Source organism: Idiotropiscis lumnitzeri, chromosome 12 (genome assembly GCF_059441095.1).
Source record: "Idiotropiscis lumnitzeri isolate Australia: NSW breed Sydney's pygmy pipehorse chromosome 12, RoL_Ilum_1.0, whole genome shotgun sequence".
Lineage (NCBI taxonomy): Eukaryota > Metazoa > Chordata > Actinopteri > Syngnathiformes > Syngnathidae > Idiotropiscis > Idiotropiscis lumnitzeri.
The window spans coordinates 9566727-9583604 of record NC_142402.1 but is presented as its reverse complement, the minus strand read 5'-3'; the positions used below and the strand labels follow the sequence as shown (position 1 = coordinate 9583604).

General features: G+C 39.9%; 1 protein-coding gene across 1 annotated transcript in view; it reads left to right on the top strand.

The window, feature by feature from the left end:
* The window catches only part of LOC148325808 (polyamine-transporting ATPase 13A3-like), a 22641-nt gene extending 6549 nt beyond the window's left edge, over window positions 1-16092 (top strand). Inside the window, exons 4-32 of the mRNA XM_088311635.1 lie at window positions 1-154; window positions 303-373; window positions 829-912; window positions 1655-1724; window positions 1803-1937; window positions 2359-2431; window positions 3213-3344; window positions 3709-3876; window positions 3979-4136; window positions 4972-5160; window positions 7165-7226; window positions 7866-8004; window positions 8348-8425; window positions 8507-8657; window positions 8817-8937; window positions 9619-9743; window positions 9833-9990; window positions 10565-10678; window positions 10767-10846; window positions 10942-10984; window positions 11676-11785; window positions 11956-12052; window positions 12209-12281; window positions 12421-12592; window positions 12754-12935; window positions 13450-13538; window positions 14433-14513; window positions 14727-14816; window positions 15052-16092. The exon at window positions 1-154 is cut by the window's left edge and continues 38 nt beyond it. Of these exons, the coding sequence (XP_088167761.1) occupies window positions 1-154; window positions 303-373; window positions 829-912; window positions 1655-1724; window positions 1803-1937; window positions 2359-2431; window positions 3213-3344; window positions 3709-3876; window positions 3979-4136; window positions 4972-5160; window positions 7165-7226; window positions 7866-8004; window positions 8348-8425; window positions 8507-8657; window positions 8817-8937; window positions 9619-9743; window positions 9833-9990; window positions 10565-10678; window positions 10767-10846; window positions 10942-10984; window positions 11676-11785; window positions 11956-12052; window positions 12209-12281; window positions 12421-12592; window positions 12754-12935; window positions 13450-13538; window positions 14433-14513; window positions 14727-14816; window positions 15052-15234 (3382 nt within the window). The 3' untranslated portion in view covers window positions 15235-16092. The remainder of the gene's footprint in view (window positions 155-302; window positions 374-828; window positions 913-1654; window positions 1725-1802; window positions 1938-2358; window positions 2432-3212; window positions 3345-3708; window positions 3877-3978; window positions 4137-4971; window positions 5161-7164; window positions 7227-7865; window positions 8005-8347; window positions 8426-8506; window positions 8658-8816; window positions 8938-9618; window positions 9744-9832; window positions 9991-10564; window positions 10679-10766; window positions 10847-10941; window positions 10985-11675; window positions 11786-11955; window positions 12053-12208; window positions 12282-12420; window positions 12593-12753; window positions 12936-13449; window positions 13539-14432; window positions 14514-14726; window positions 14817-15051) is intronic.
* The last annotated feature ends 786 nt before the right edge of the window (window positions 16093-16878 follow it).

The following is a 16878-nucleotide window of genomic DNA, read 5'->3' as shown; positions in this document are numbered from 1 at the left end:
GATGTTGGCTCCAGGGAAGACCCCCTTTGATAATGTGGATCATCGGTCCACAGCACACTTACTGAATGGACAACCCCACCACTACCACCAACGGCTCATTGCTGATCAGAAGGAGCAAAATGGGAACTTCTACCACAGAGAGTCTCCTAACATTGTGAGAACTGTACTGATTTTTTTTCTCTTTTTGGTTGTATTTCTTTCTCTCTATCTATCTATCCATCCAGCCAAGCATGTTTTTTTTGTGTCTTTTATCAATAGCGTTTGAGAAATTGACCCAGATTCCTCCTCTGTCCTCTTCATAGGTCCTCTACTTTACTCTCGAAAGCATCAATTACTACTGGAATGAAGGCACACAGGACTTTGAAACATACAAGTATGAGTCCCGTAAAACTCTGTGGTCTATTTTAGATGTTAAATTATGATCGATACCAGTGGTTCTCATTTTTTGTTTTTTTTACACCAAGTGCCACCTGAAAGAAATATTTGGCTTTCCGAGTACATCAAGAGCATCACTGGGCACCGTTTTAGCCACGCTCTAAAAATCAGGAACATTGAAATGGTGAAAAACTATTTAACACATAGCTCCACAAGTACTGCATAGTTCTGCCTTTTTGCTTGTTTTTAGCAATCGTATTCAAATTTGTATAATGTATTCTGATAAAAACATATTGGATTTCACTTTCCAGTGTCCTTAAATGCTAAATTTTAAACGGTATTTACTGCAGACAGTATTTTTCTTTTGTGTACCGCAAAGGGTACTCCGAGCACACTTTGAGAATCACTGATCTAGTTAATGACAGCAGAAATAACATTAAATTGACTTTTCAGGGGGTTGGAGGACACAAAGGTTAGCTGTGGAGCCATTCACAAAGACCACAGTTTTGGACTCACAAAAACAATGCAGGACTACAGGTACCAACGATCGATAATTTTGACATATTCACTCTTGTTTTTAAAACCCAACACTGATAAAATTTATTGGGAACAGTGAGTTCAAATTTATAATCACAAATCGTTCTTAAAGGGGAAGTCAACCCCCAGAAATTCCCAACCACAGCATGATTTATGCAGTCCCATTCGTCGAAACCCGTCATCTGATTAATATTGCGTTTGTAGAATAAGAGTTAAGCAACAAAATCCACCGTTTTTGTCACATTCTTCCGAGTGAAAATTACATCACAGTTGCTCAGGGCTCAAATAATGACCAATCATGGCTCAGCTTTAGAACAGGTGAGCCGTGATTGGTTGCTATCTGAGACCTCAGCAACTATGATGTCATTTTCACCTGACAGAATGTGACAAAATGGCCGTTCCCCTGAGAGCTAGAAAAACGGGTAAATTTTACTGCTTAACTCATATTCCACAAACGCATTATTAAGCAGAATGCCATGTTTAGACTAGTGAAAGCACATAGAACATTTTATTGCGAAGAATCTTTCTGTGTTGACTTCCCCTTTAAGTACTAATTAGTTCCCACCTCCAATATTACATTGTAGAAAATTATACCATTCAAAATATATGTTCCTCACGATGACGACTTCAAATTTAAGACCTCTTTGAAAATCCCACTTTGTTTTTATTTCCTTAAGAACGTTTCTTTGAACAAATCCTTCAATCATGTTGTTGAATGAGCCCCACTGCTTGTTGTCAACAGAGCTTTGTTTTTCGGCAAGAATGAGATTGACGTACAAGTGCCATCTTTATTCAAACTCTTTGTAAAAGAGGTACGTTTTGGGATGAGAAAAGTTTTCTATCGCAATTTTGTTCTTCGACAATCATTCATTTTTGCTTCTTCCCTCAAGGTCTTGAACCCGTTTTACATCTTCCAACTCTTCGCTATTATTCTGTGGGGTGTTCAGGACTATTTCCATTATTCCCTCGGCATGTTAATTTTTTCTTTAATTTTAATAGCTGCCTCATTGTACAGCATAAGAAAGGTGAGCAAAGTTGAACCATATATTTTACCTCTTATATTCTGCTATTTCTCCAAAATTACATTTTGTAGTTGTGGTCCCTGTATGTTTATATTTGTCCTAAAAAATTGGCTACAGCTTTTTTTAAACAATGGTGGCAACGCACAAAAAATATATCAAAATTTCAAGAAAGAAAAACTCCCTGTTAATTGTTATCCAATGTGAACAAAATTCATGATGCTTATGCTGCGTATATAAACTGTGATGTTTAAGCAGGTTTCACCGGGTCCAATTTGCACTTTTGGCTGTAGTTCGAATTAATGAGGAAATACCGTGTGACATATGTAGTAGTAGCAATATGTCAGGCAATCCTCAAATGTCTCTAGCCGAGATATGGTTTTTAATTCTTGAATCCTAAAATCTTTTCTCACTGCTCTCATTCCAGCATTATGTGATACTGCATAACTTGGTGGTCGCACACAGTATGATGCGAGTTTCAGTCTGCAGAAGAAATAAAGGCACGTGTTGAACGAGATCCCCTAATTCTGTCATGAAGTAAAAACTGTGTGTTTGTAAATGCGATGGTAGCTTGACTTAGATGTGGCTCATTTCCCAAATTTTTAGCTCTTGCTTGGTCGTTTTATGTATTTTTTTCATTAGAATTTTTTTAATTAAAAGAAAACCAAAAATCATTCAAATATTTTATTTGTCAGAATTTGAGTTACAAGCAGGCTCCGGACAACCCACCACTCAAGTGAAGTGAAAAAAAAAATGGAGCTATTAAGTTCCTGGAATGCCCTGGCATGTGGGCAAGGAGAGTCAGTGCAGTCAGTCCACTTTGAGTTGGTAATTGAACGGGACAAACAGTCAATTACACTAACAAAAAATAAGAACACTCGCCAGAAGCTGCTGTTGTCCACAACTCTCAGCCAAACACTCACACGCAGACTAACCGAGCACCCTCCTGACAGCACTACTAGACCTTGCCCCTTAACTTATTGACTACCATTGACGGATAAATACGTCAAAGATACATTTTTTTCCTCGGCTGGTAGTGAATGAGTTAAAGGCACACATCCAATACATAAAAAATTTTTAATTCTTTATATTGGTATTTATTATTATATGGGTGGAAATGGGTGAATGACATTTCAATTAATTTGAAAATGTATTTGATATACATGTGAATTTGGTCAAGTTAAGTCAAGGTACCACTGTGATAAAATTCCCTTTTAATATTCTCTGCATTGCTTTGACTATGGATGATTATCAATGTCCTCTTCTGACACTTCCCAGCAGATGTTGAACATGTCATGTCGACTGAGCTTGTGCCCGGTGATGTCATCACCATTCCAGCCAATGGGATGATCATGCCCTGTGACGCCGTGCTTATCTGTGGCACCTGCATTGTGAACGAGAGCATGTTGACAGGTTGACCTTCCACATACGGATTTCTTCTTTTTACGCACTAGCTAGCTAGCTGACCCAGTGAGACAAATTTGAAATGTGATTGCTTACTAAAGCATTTGTACAGAGCACTCTGCAGCAGTCTAAAATTGTCTTTTAATTAAATGCATTTTAGGGCCATAATAAGATTTATATTCAATACCATGACGTAATTTGTTAACAAAAAAAAATCTTTCCGTTCGAGACTTCTATGAGTACACGCACTTGGATGTCTTAATTTAGTGAGTTAAAGTGAAGACCTACCAACATCAAACAAGATCTTCCAACTGTTCATTTGAACATGTTTGACCCCAGTTTTCGTTTCTTGGAATTCTGTTTGGTTCTCCAGGAGAGAGCGTACCTGTTACTAAGACCAGTTTGCCAAGTTCAGGCGATGACGCAGGGAGGATCTACACCACCGCGGAACATAAGCGACACACCCTCTTCTGTGGCTCCCATGTGATCCAAAGCCGTTACTATGCTGACGAGCTGGTGAAGGTGGTCGTGGTCAGAACAGGTCAGGACGCTGGTTTTAAGGGGAGAACATTTCGGGAAAGTTTCCAGTAAGTTGTCATGAGATGTTAAGCCTGACAATTCCTTGTCATACATGATCCAACAGGCTTTAGTACAGAAAAGGGCCAGCTTGTGCGCGCCATCCTCTACCCCAAACCCACCAACTTCAAACTTCACCGTGATGCCACGCAGTTCCTGATGTGCATGGTGGTGTTGGCAGTGTTTGGTTTCTTTTACGCCATCGTTGTTGATGTCATATTGGGGGTATTGCATCTCAGATGAATCCACTATACACTTTGCACCATGACGTCACGTAATTCCGGGTGGTAGAAATCTTGACATTCAACAAACCTTTCTTGTCATTTGACCAAAGTAGCGTGATTGAGTAAACCGGGTTCATGGTATGTAGGAGGGTTTTGGTATTTTCAATGTGTGAAGCGTCAGGTGGAAAAGATCATGTGGGCCTGATTTACATTTTGACATATAAGTTGATTAAATAATAACCTGATCATTGAAGTACTGGCGAACAGATTTTTCAGTCGCAGGATAATGACACACATGCGCTACGCTGATGGTGCCTTGGTCAGTGCACGATAGAGCTGCTTTTAGCTAACAGGCAAGCCATTGCGTTTTTCAAATACAAAACTACCACACATTTCATACATACCTGTGGGAAACCACAACCCTGATGATGGAGGTTTGGTTACAACCCTGTCCCTCTACAAGTTGCTGCTGTGCCCGCAGGCAGTTTTCTCTGTAAAACTATTTACGACGTTCACTTCATTCATCCTCAATATCCACAGGTTCCACTGGTTAGATTTTTGTATTTCTATACTAATATATTCCTTTTTCCATTTCTTTGAAAGAAAATGAAAAATTCCTCAATCTTTTGGGGTGTACAGTATGCGGCGGTGGAACCGCAAACGCAATAATTTTTTTGGAATTGTATCATCGAAGTTCGTCAGCGGTAGTCGGTAACTTTTGTGCCACCCGGAACGAATGTGGGGCCTGTTGTTTACAAACATAAAAGCATGCATGCAATTAACAGTGCTTTAAATCACATGTGTAATATTGATGGTCAATTTTGCATCCGATCCAGCTTTCTGTTCAGGCCATCATCTTAGACGCTCTGAACATCACTCTTATTGCCGTGCCCCCAATCATACCTGTGGCCTTGACTGCCGGTCTTGTGCACGCGCAGCGACGCATGAAGCGAGACGGCATCTTTTGTATAAGTCCGCAGAGGATCAACATCTCAGGTCAGCTGAACCTGATCTGCTTTGACAAGGTGGGTCTCGTCCACAGCTTTCATTTCATTCCATTCGCTTTACACGTGCCTTTCGGGTTCATCCTGAAATCTCACACAAAAGCCCAACATCCCGAATATTTATTTATTTTTTTTTTTTTTCTGGGAGTGCAGTCGGAATTACCATCATGTCCATTTAAATTCCAATCAGGATTCCGACCAGTGCAGCATTTGGTACAATTGATCATAATATATTGTTGAACAGGTTGGAAACTTCGGTGGGTTTAAATGGAAAAGTCCTTAAATGGTTCAGGTGCTACTTTGACAAAAAGAGTCTTTTTTTTTCACATTGGAAGTTTTGAATCTGATTGAATGGCCATAACATGCAGCCTTTTACCAGCTGAAACATATCTAGACTGAAGGGTTGCACGCTCCCAGCAGACCAGGAGAAACGCATCCATGCTTTTATATCCAGTAGACTTGATTATTGTAAAAGTCTTCGTACTGGACTCCCTCCAAAGAGCATCAAACGGCTGCAACTCATTCAGAATGCTGCAGCTCGGGTTCTAACCAGAACAAAGAGATCAGAGCATATTACTCCACTCTTACATGCCTGACACTAGATCCTAATTCTGTAGAATAGATTTTAAAATTCTGGTACTGGTCTATAAATGACCAAATGGCTTGAGTCCTGAATACATTAAAGAATGCTGATTGAATAAACCCAGAAGGGCTCTGAGATCTGCAAACTTTCAGTTTCAATTAGTGAAGCCCAGCGTTCACAGCAAACATGGTGAAGCTGCATTTAGCTGTTGTGGAATAAGCGGCCTACAGAAGTGAAGCCAGCTCTGAGTGTAAATGCTTTTAAATCCAGATTAAAAAATGTTGCGACTGGGGTTTGATAACTTGCTCAAGGACTCTTTGACATGGTCAAAATGGCCGGTGGTCGAACCTCCAACCTCTGGGTTGGGACACGTCCTCTACCACCTGGGCCATGTCGGGGACGGGGAACAGATCACCTGTTTTTAAAGTTTTCTGTTAATGTGTTTAAATGTCTGCACGTTTTAGTGATTTTTGTAAACTCCCGTTGTTTTCTGTGCTTTGCTTCCGAATGCTGTTAGCTATCGTGTGAAGCATACTGAGTTGCCTGTGTATGAAATGTGCTGCCTTGCCTTGCAAGGGTGTGTGTGTAGATTCTCAGTCATCCTGGTCATGGTAATCTGCAAAAGTTAAATCGAGGCGACTGGAATCTTCTTGGTTGTTAAAACTGTTTCACATTTTCTTTCAAAAGGGACTCTTCAGTTGAAAATTATTGGGTGTGGAATCCTATTTGTCTCTCTGGTGGGTGTGGGGGTTGCTAGCACGCCAGTTGATGTTGTCCCAAGGTGTGGGTGGTGAGTGAATCACATGTTTTGCAACACCTGTTTTGTTCACCTGCCCAGAGGCAAAAAGGTTTCTGAGTGGCCACTTTTTCATGGTAAACGGCAATCTTTGGGCTAGAGATGTCGCTTCCCGAAAGACAACAGCAATCACCCATCAGTGGACTCTGCGGCTAAAATTTAGAAATGAAGAAGCCTTTTGAATTGAAGGAGAAAAAATCTTCATCAACCAAGAATTCCAGTTTTATTGATTCAACTTGGGAAACGGTAGTGTCTCGTGACCCGCATGTCCCTGTCTCTGATTTTATGACATCATCAGGTCCAACTACAGACATGAGCTTTTTCTAAAGAGATTTTTTGGGCAATTTTGGCAGAAGCCAGTCAGTATTTTTGTCTTTGTCATTTTGAACTGCTTTTACTAGTAAGTGCTTTCAGGCAAGGCAAGGCAGTTTTATTTATAGAGAACATTTCATGCAGAAGTTAACTCAATGTGCTTCACACAAACAATCATTGAAACATGTGAATAATCCTTTAATGTTTTCTTACCTCAATGAAACTAGGATATTATCTGTTCATATAGCTAAGATATTCAAATGATATATATTTTTTTATGTCTAACTAATGGGTGTCAACCTAATTTGAATTTCTTACTCTCAATATTTATTAGACCGGCACGCTCACGGAAGACTGCTTAGACTTGTGGGGTGTTCAGAGAGCTGAAGATGGCATGTAAGTATCAGTCTATCCAGGTATGAACAATATGATGGGCTTGTTCCGTCGTGACATTGAAACATATGCCCAAAATTGATGTTCGTCAGCATCATTTCTTGAAAACATCAATGACATCAAGGTAATCGGGGAAAGGCTGCACTTGACGAGATTACAGATGTCGTCAGATTACATCATCTTGATGAAGTCCGGGTATATCAGTTAATTTACACTATGCCATTAAAACCGCTAAACACTAAAAACTTAATAAAAAAGTATCTTAAAGGGGAGGTTAACACACAAACATTATTGGCAGTAAAATGCTCTATGCGCTTTCACCAGTCTAAACTTGGCATTCTGATTAATATTGCGTTCATGGAATATGGGTTAAGCAGTAAAATCTACCCGTTTTTAAGCCATATCAGGAGGCGGCCACTTTGTCACGTTTGTCGATTAAAAATGACAACACATTTGCTGTGGGCTCAGGTAATTGGATTACGGCTCACCAATTTTCTGAATCTGAGCTGAGCCATGATTGAATATTCCGCAAACACAATATCAACCAGAGTGCCTTGTTTTGACTTGTGGGCCTGTATAGAACATATTCTTGTTGACAACAGTTTTATTGGTGAGTACTGTAATTTCTTGTTTGTCTCGCAGTTTTGCAGCTCCAGACATTGAGATATCTACAAAGACTTCATTTGCCGCGTGCATGGCAACTTGCCACTCCCTGATCATGATAGAAGGCAAACTCTGTGGGGATCCCATAGACGTCAAGGTGTTCAGCACCACCGGCTCAGTAAGCAGCACTGAATGTTTACATGTAAAAGTGTGTTTCACTTCCTACAAGACTGCTGTCCTAATGGGTACATTGTAGAAGAATAGGCTTCGTGTATTAAAGGCAAATGAATCCCCCAAATTTGTTCTATGTGCCCCCACTAGTCTAAACATGACATTCAAATTAATATTGCATTAGTGGGATTTGAATTAAGCAGCAAAATCCACTCATTATTATTATTATTATTAGATAATATAAATAATAATCATTTTTACACTCGACGGGTACTATGTCACTTCAGACCCCTGAACAAACGATTTGAAAGTAAATTTCCAGAGTCATCATTAAACATTTTATTTTTCAGATTCTTGAGGAGGCAACCGAATACCACACTGCGCTTTACAATGCCAGAATTTCCACCGTTGTTCAATTTCAGGATCAGGTAATCCTTAAACGCCATGTCTTAATCAAGTGACCGGTATATTTTTCGATTGTACATCCACTAAAGTATTTTACCTTTCAGTCGGGTGAGTTTGGCATTGTGCGCCAGTTCCCCTTCTCCTCGGCGCTGCAGAGAATGAGTGTGGTGGTCCGGCAGCTGGGACGAAAACACTTTGACGCCTACTTGAAAGGAGCACCGGAGACTGTGGCAAATCTTTGCAAACCACACACAGGTATGAAACTAGTATGTCCAGTGTCCCGCATGTTACCTTTTAAATACCTTCACTCACTTGAATTCATGAACTTAATCAAGGTCGGTCCCTTTTATAGAACCAATGTACTGAGCTCACAAATGACAGTCAAGCCTGATGTGCTAATGTTTGTCTCCACAGTCCCACAGAGTTTCAAAGAGACTCTGGAGATTTACACACGGCAGGGGTTCAGGGTTATCGCTCTGGCACATCACCAACTGGACTCTGAATTCTCCTGGCTTGAAGTCCAGAGTCTCAGCCGGTATGCATTCATCCATATGTGGAATTATTGCAGAGACATGGCACACAGAATTCTATTATGTTTTTTTTAACTGCATTAAATGTTTTATATAGGACACATACCGTAGAAGTAATAGTATTAATTTTTCAGGGGGAATGCAGTGTCCGGGTAATATTGTATGAATTTAAACATTGATGTACAATATCGTTCAAAGGTTTCGGGGCACAAGATGTTTTTTTTTTTTTGCAATGAAGATAACATTAATTAGGAACACAGTTATTAATGTGGTAGAAAATGTGTATATATTTAAAAAATAAGAACATTTCTAAGCCACCCTAAAGCTTTTGAATGACATTGTATATTTACAAATGGAAAACATTAAATTGACCCCATTCACTTTTGAATGGGAGTGTTTGCATTTTGGTCTGAAAAACAACTAAAATCAAACTGCTGTCCAAACACTCTTGGCACAAAATTTACAGCAGTAATTGTGCATTGCTCTATTGATGTAATTAATGCACAATTACTGGAATATCCCACCCAAGAGAACAAAGACATTCTTTTGACTTCTAAGCATAGGATTTTTTGAGGCTTGACATCAGAAGAATATTTTTTTGCTTATGAATTTGAGCAACGTATTTATGAGTGAAGTTGTCACTTCAGTGTTTTTAGTGTGTGTCTGTGTGTTGTTGGCCTGAACAGGGAGCAGATAGAGACCGACATGGACTTCCTTGGTTTGATCATCATGCAGAACAAAATCAAAGAACAGACAGCTGGAGTTTTGCTCGATTTACGACAAGCCAACATTCGAACTGTAATGGTTACAGGTGAGCACTCCTTTAACACCTCCTCATGTCACGTTTCAAGCTCAGATAATAATCTCGTTGTTATTTGCCATCACTTTGGGTGCTTTTAGGTGACAACATGTTGACAGCAATATCAGTGGCTCGAGAGTGTGGTATGATTCGTGGCTATGAGAACATCATTGTTGCAGATGCCGTGCCTCCGAATGATCAAAAGCCCGCCACTATCACATGGCGCTACTCTGAGAACCCGGTTCTGAAAAGCAATCAGGTAAGACGGAGGATGTCAGGTGAAAAAAAATAATTATTTTGAATATTTTACTGATGGGAGACAAATAAAAAAAAAAAATCCGGATATTAAAAAAAAACATTAAATCCTAAAGCACATTTTATAAAGTTTATAATTTTATACGAGTTGAATTGGAAGGAGGTACTGTATGTACTTGTTCTTTGCTTGCACAAACTTATTGTGTGACCCTGAGGCCCACAAATTTATCCTATTAAAGTACTTTCATGCAACTCCTTTAAGTGTCTCTACATCATGTGACTCAAAACGTGGCACATGTACAGACCTGTGTAAAGTTTGCAAAAGAACAAATGAATGCTTTGAAGCAGAATCCCCCAGCTTTATTTATGTATTTATTTTTATGCCATGGACAGGGTTAACTCAAAGAACTATTTTGACGTGCTGGCATAGAAATGAATAAAAACCAGTGATTAGAAATATAACCCAATTCTCTTGCCATCAAGTTCAACCTTGAATTATTCAGGTCCTGACATATTTCATACCTACCTGCTTTTGAAATGCCATGCATGTGCTTCTTTCACTCTCATCTCCCATTCAGACTGCTCAGATCAGTTTTGGATTACATAGCGAGGAGGACCCTGGCTATCACTTTGCTGTGAGCGGCCAAACCTTCAAGGTCATCACTGAGCACTTTCCACATCTCGTCCAAAAGGTATTAAGTTAGTTAACATGTGGTATTGTGTTTTGCCTTGACAATGACAGGATGTTATTCTTTGTCTCTCCTCACTGGGGCGCTAAAGTTCCTCCTCAGAGCCACTGTGTTTGCCCGCATGACCCCAGACCAGAAGACTCAGCTGGTGCAAGCCCTGCAGAGTATCGAGTCAGATTATTTATGTATTTTCACATCACAGGCCACGTATATTTTCCTTGTGAATGTAGTGTATAATGTTAACTTCTTTTTTTTTAACCATGTAGTTACACTGTTGGGATGTGCGGGGATGGTGCAAATGACTGTGGAGTAAGTTTATGTAGTATTAGCAAATCGTACATTCCACTGAACCCCCGCCTAGTCGTTGTTTGCTATTCACAAATGATTTTTTCTGTGGACTCTTACACAGTGGTGCCTTGACTTATGAGTTTAATTCATTCTGTGACCAGTCTTGTAACTCATTTATTTACTCCGCTTTGGTTGGTTTTATGCAAACAGACTCCAATTCTGTCTGTTGTTGGAATCTATGAAGAAGAGACTGTCTAGATCAGGGGTGGGCAAACTACGGCCTGGAGGCCACATGCGGCCCGTTAGACGTGTTAATCCGGCCGGCCGAACTTGAAAAAAATTAAAATAATAAACCTCGTTAATGTTTTATGTTCTAAATACTGTGGTTTTCCAAAGACATATATATATATTGTTGTAATGCTTTTTTTCCCACCTATATTTAAAATTAAATGTATTTTTTTTCTCAGATAAGGTGAGGTTACCGAAACCTGGTCCGGCCGCTCTGTCAAATTTTAGAACCCATTGTGGCCCGCCAATCAAAATGTTTGCCTACCCCTGGTCTAGATGCAATGGCTTCTAGTGTAACTGTGCACAACTAAAGTCTTCCAGCAATCAATTAAGTGAATAGTGAAAAGGTTTCATGCTGATATTCGTTATCTACTATGACAATGGTGAATTACTTCTGCTGAAATGTTGTTTCTTTCTCTCCCAGGCACTGAAAAAAGCTCACAGCGGGGTCTCTCTTTCTGAGCTGGAGGCCTCTGTGGCTTCCCCCTTCACCTCCTCCATCCCAAACATATCATGCATCACCAACCTCATCAGGTAGTTTGTCGTTAGAAAAGAGGCTGGGATTTTTGTCAGTGTCGTGTCGTCAGAGAATTTAATGTTTCCGTTTAATTTTCAGGTGTGTCAAATGTCACTGTTGTCATACGTGAGGGTAATCGTGGAACTTTTGATTTTTGAGATTCTGGTGGTTCCCTCACTGTCTACAGGCAAGGCCGTGCTGCTCTTGTCACAACTTTCTGCGTGTTCAAATTCATGTCACTCTTCAGCCTCATCATGTTCTGCGGAGTCATTCTGCTCTACACGGTAACTATTTGAAAGAGTTTGGACATTTCATGTTGTTTGACTGTTTTCAATTATATTCAAGTATATTATTTATGAAAAGACACGGTGCTGCCACTTTGAACTCGGATCCCGAGTTGCTATGCCTGCCTGACGTTAACACTATTGTGTCCTTTTCAGGTCATCAGCAATTTTGGAGACTGGCAGTACCTCTTAACTGATACTGTGATGCTTTCGCTAATTATCTTTACCAGTGAGTAATAGCAAGTCGTGCAAACTAAAACACCCGTCTAATTAATATTTAAATTTTGTTTGCTGTCAGGTGAAATGATACAAATAAAGTTCTTGATCCTCCGCCTAATTTTTCCAACTGCTTTATTTTTGCTGTCTAGTGAGTCTGAACTCAGCGTGCAAGAAGTTAGTGCGACACACCCCCCCAACCAGTCTGATGTCCATCCCGGTGCTCTCCTCAATTATATTTCAGATCCTCAACTGCCTACTCTTTCAGATTTTTACTTTCTTATTAGTGCAGCAACAGAGTTGGTATCAGACTCCTCAGGAAATGTAAGTAGCACCTCGTACCCTATTTAACCTTTAATTTTCCTGATCCCTAACCATAATCACGAAACACTTTGAGATCATCTTCAATGTTGAATTTCTAGTTTCCACTGTTATTAAAATAGAGGTGTGCTTTATATTGTGACAACCCTTCTCCTCTGTCACAGTCAGTGCAATGAGTCCGGATTCAGTGACACTTGCAGCCTCAACAAAACTGAAGGGGGAGACCAATATATCATCAAGAACTTTGAAAACACCTCCCTCTTCTATGTTTCTGCCTTCCAGTACTTGATTGTTGCCATTGTCTTTGCAAAAGGAAAACCCTTCAGACAACCAAGCTACAAAAATTGTAAGCAGAAGAGATTGTTGTTGACATACTGTCGAAATAACCTTTCTTTTGCCCCCCTTATTTCCCTTCATCATTTCTCATGGTTTATTGAAATCACAATGACTTTATAATGACTTATCGAATGGAATTATCATCTTTCAGCATGGCCGTTTTCTAGAGCAGTGTTTCCCGATCTTTGTTGAGCCAAAGGACAAAAAATTGCCCGGCACACTGCTAGACAAAAATACCGCATAAATGATGCATACTGAAATAATCAGAGATTGGCATTTTCTTTTTTAAAAGCTTGCACTAAGCAAGGACAGAAGTGGCTTTTCGTCCTCCCCTGTAATTATCTATGGTCAGATTAGCAGCAAGGTCTGCAGAAGCTAGATAACGATCATGATTATTTGAATCAGGTGTGTTGCAGCTGGGATAGATGGAAAACAGAACAGTCAGGACACCGGCCCTCAAGGAACAAGATTGAAAGACCCCTGCTCTAATAAGACTAACTTGCTCTATTTTTTTTTTATTTCAGGGTCCTTTGTGTTAACCTGCACTATTTTGTATGCTTTTATCCTGTTCATCATGCTAAATCCCATTCCGGCTGTCGATGAGCTGATGGAGGTGAACTTTATTTTCATTTATCTATTGACCATATGACTTTACCCACCCACTTAGACACTTTCACATCTAACTATCAGTGATGGTCATATAGGAAATGATAAAAACAATCAAGAATAGACCAAATGGATATGAACTGTGAGGTTCCACAGGAGTCAATCCCAGGACCCTTAATGTTCATTTGTCAAAGTTTTAGATTGTCTCTGAGTTCTCGTCAGTCACCCAAACTGTGTCAAGAATGTTCTTACTGGTACCACGTCCCAAGCAGGTGCTGGACACCTGACACACAGCCAATAAATAAAACAATGAAAAATAAAGCATTGTTGTATACCTTTCAGTCCCACATACCTCAATGACATGTGTGCCATATTGTTTCTATTTCACCGATCACCACAATGTGTGTGCGTGTGGGATGTAGAATGATGTTCCAGACGCCGAAACTGTCGCCAACGCGAGTCGGACTGGCTCCTAAAATACTGACGGGAACTTGGTAACGAACAGACGATGTCCACCTCTGCTGATCGGTTAATGAAACCGTCTCAATATAGTTGACGTTACATGGTCTATTACTACTAAATCTGAAGGCCCTGGGCAGATTAGATTGACATGGCAACACATAGCCTGGCTCTCATATTTTGGTCCTCTTTCATTTCATACGCCTCCCCGAAGTGGCCTTCCCATGGTACAGTCAATTTTATGATAAGAATGGTCTATAGGGCTACGGAGACCAGATGTTTAGCTGGTCTTGTGCCTTGCCCCTCGCTGCTTTATGTTGTTAATGTAGGTCAGTGATCGCCCAGCACTGCTATCAGTATGATACTATGAACATTTCATTGAATGGCAGAAATTGTGTGTGCGGTTCCTTCTCTGCTCACCCCATTTCTCTTCTTCCCTCAGATTGCGCCCATTCCCTACGACTGGCGCATTACTCTCCTCATCATTATTTTGGTGCATGCTGTTCTGTCCTTCATTTTGGAGGTATGCTCACACTCTTACATCTCCCCCAGAATGACTTCATCATTCTTAATCTTAGTCGGAAATATCAAGTTGTATTCTGTTGCACAATGATTGTTCCTTGAGTATTTTGTACTTTCTAACCAATCGAGTCGCGTTTAATTATTCCTGATTATGCATGTGTGGATTTGCGAATCAATATGGTAAAGTCCTCTGATTGGCCCAAATGTTTCCTAGAACTTGATCCTTGACAGTCTGTGGAAGTTTTTTCCAACCAATCCGAATGTAAAGTGGACCTGCAAACACCACACTGCTAACACAACACAGGTTGGCAGGATTTTGATTTGATCTATCATGCTCATGGCTCCTCTTAACATCATGCTTTGCTTTGTTGGTATGATTTTACTCATACACTCACCAGCCACTGAATTAGGACACTTGCACCTTTTAAATTACAACATACCTTTATCAAAAAGGTGCTTATTGTAAGGTGGAGGTGTGACAATGTAACTCCTGCTGACACACGTTCTGTGTTCTCCCTTCATGCTGAACCTGATCTCAGATGGCGAATCAACATTGGGGCTTGGCCTTCTTCAACAGGATCTTCTGTCGCAAAAAACGGCCTCCGAAGATAAAATATAAATATCTGGCTCGGAAGCTGCAGGAGGAGGTTGACTGGCCTCCGGCACACAATACCATCACCTATGCCAGCACGCCTCAGTACCACATATCTGTCGCATTTTGACACTAATGGTGACAGAACATCCTCAAACAGTGGCCTTCCCTCTACTAGATGCCATGCCTCAACTGGTGCTTTAGATAGAAGACTTTTTAGAGATGCATGGATGCATGGACAGATGGGTACAATAGAGAGGGAAAAGGGCAATTTAACTGATGATTTAAGGACTTTTGGAGCAGTTGCTGGTGTACATCTGTGATTTCAGGCTCTACCTGAACCCAAGACTTGATTTAGACTTTTTACATTAAAGCACATTTGTAACAATTGTTTTAGTAGATTGAAGTTATTTTGTGAAAGAAAGTTATGTCAGACAGTTGTAGAAGGCAACAACTGGATGGATGGATCAATGGACACTTTTATTCCCATGGGCAAATTCACGCATTCTGATCTCTGGGAAAAAAAAACAGAGTTGCAATAGAGCTTTCATTGTCATAACAACACACATTTCCACATAATACGTTGTGTAAATTTTGTGCTTGTTAAAGGCAGAATAGTCCTGGGGAAGGGTTTAGAAATGTGTTTGCCGCTTTGAAGGTTCCAATGAGCATAATGGCACCCATAATCTGGAAATGAAAGACTCTCCAAACCAATAGGTCTCTTGCAAGAGATGGCCACTCATCTAAACTGAGTCATCGGTGGTGAAGAACCTTAGTCAGGGAGGGAGGAATGGGCGAAACTGCCTAGAGATGCGTGTGCCAAGCTTGTGGCATCGTATTCCAAAAGACTCCAGGCTGTAATTAAAGTCAAGGGTGCATCAAATAAGGATGGAACAAGGTTGTTAATACTTGCAGTATGTGCATGTGTTTTTATTTATTTTTAATTTGCAAATAACTCAATGTGATTATGGAATTTTATTTATGGAATTTTGAGGGCTTTTTTTTTTTTTTTTTTTACAGATTTGATGCTGTAACATAAAATGTGGAAAAAATTAAACGCTTTGAATATTTTTCGCATACACTGCATAACAGATTTGTATTCACATTTGGAAGAGGCCAAGTTCTGATCGGACAATACCAAATTCCATATTATTTCTCTTCTTCAAAATAACATGAGCCATATCCGGATTGAGATGAATGAATTTTTTTCCACTTTGATACTTGAATCATAAATCCAAACAAACTAGTTGAACAGTAAAAGACTGTATACATAAAGTGAAACTAGTCCAGTATATAATATGTGGCCCAGGTGGCAGAGTTATGGTCGTCACATTTCTTCCTATGCAAGTGTAAATTGTCGGATTGCTTTATTCTTAAATTTGGCAAAAACAAATATTAATTTCAAGGCTCAAGATACTAACGGCTTTTTGTAATTGAAAGAACGTGGTGTAAGTAGGTGACTATTGCAAAGTTTTCTACCTAACTGTGCAGTTCAGTTCACATGGATAAGATTAAATGCACTATAAATTGATTTGATCCATCCCTTGGGTGGAGACAACTGGACAGGTGTTCAATATTGAGATTAAATGGCCCCGTCAGGTGCTGCGTGCGCCCCCATATATAAGGATTTCAATCAGATTAAATATTAAATGCTCACTGGTGGCTGACATTGTCGCAGAAATATTATAATATAATTATAAATGCAGTTATGTTTGGGAGTGTGTGTGTGTTTTTTTTTAATGAAATGAATAATTTCTGTTCGAAATATTCTAAA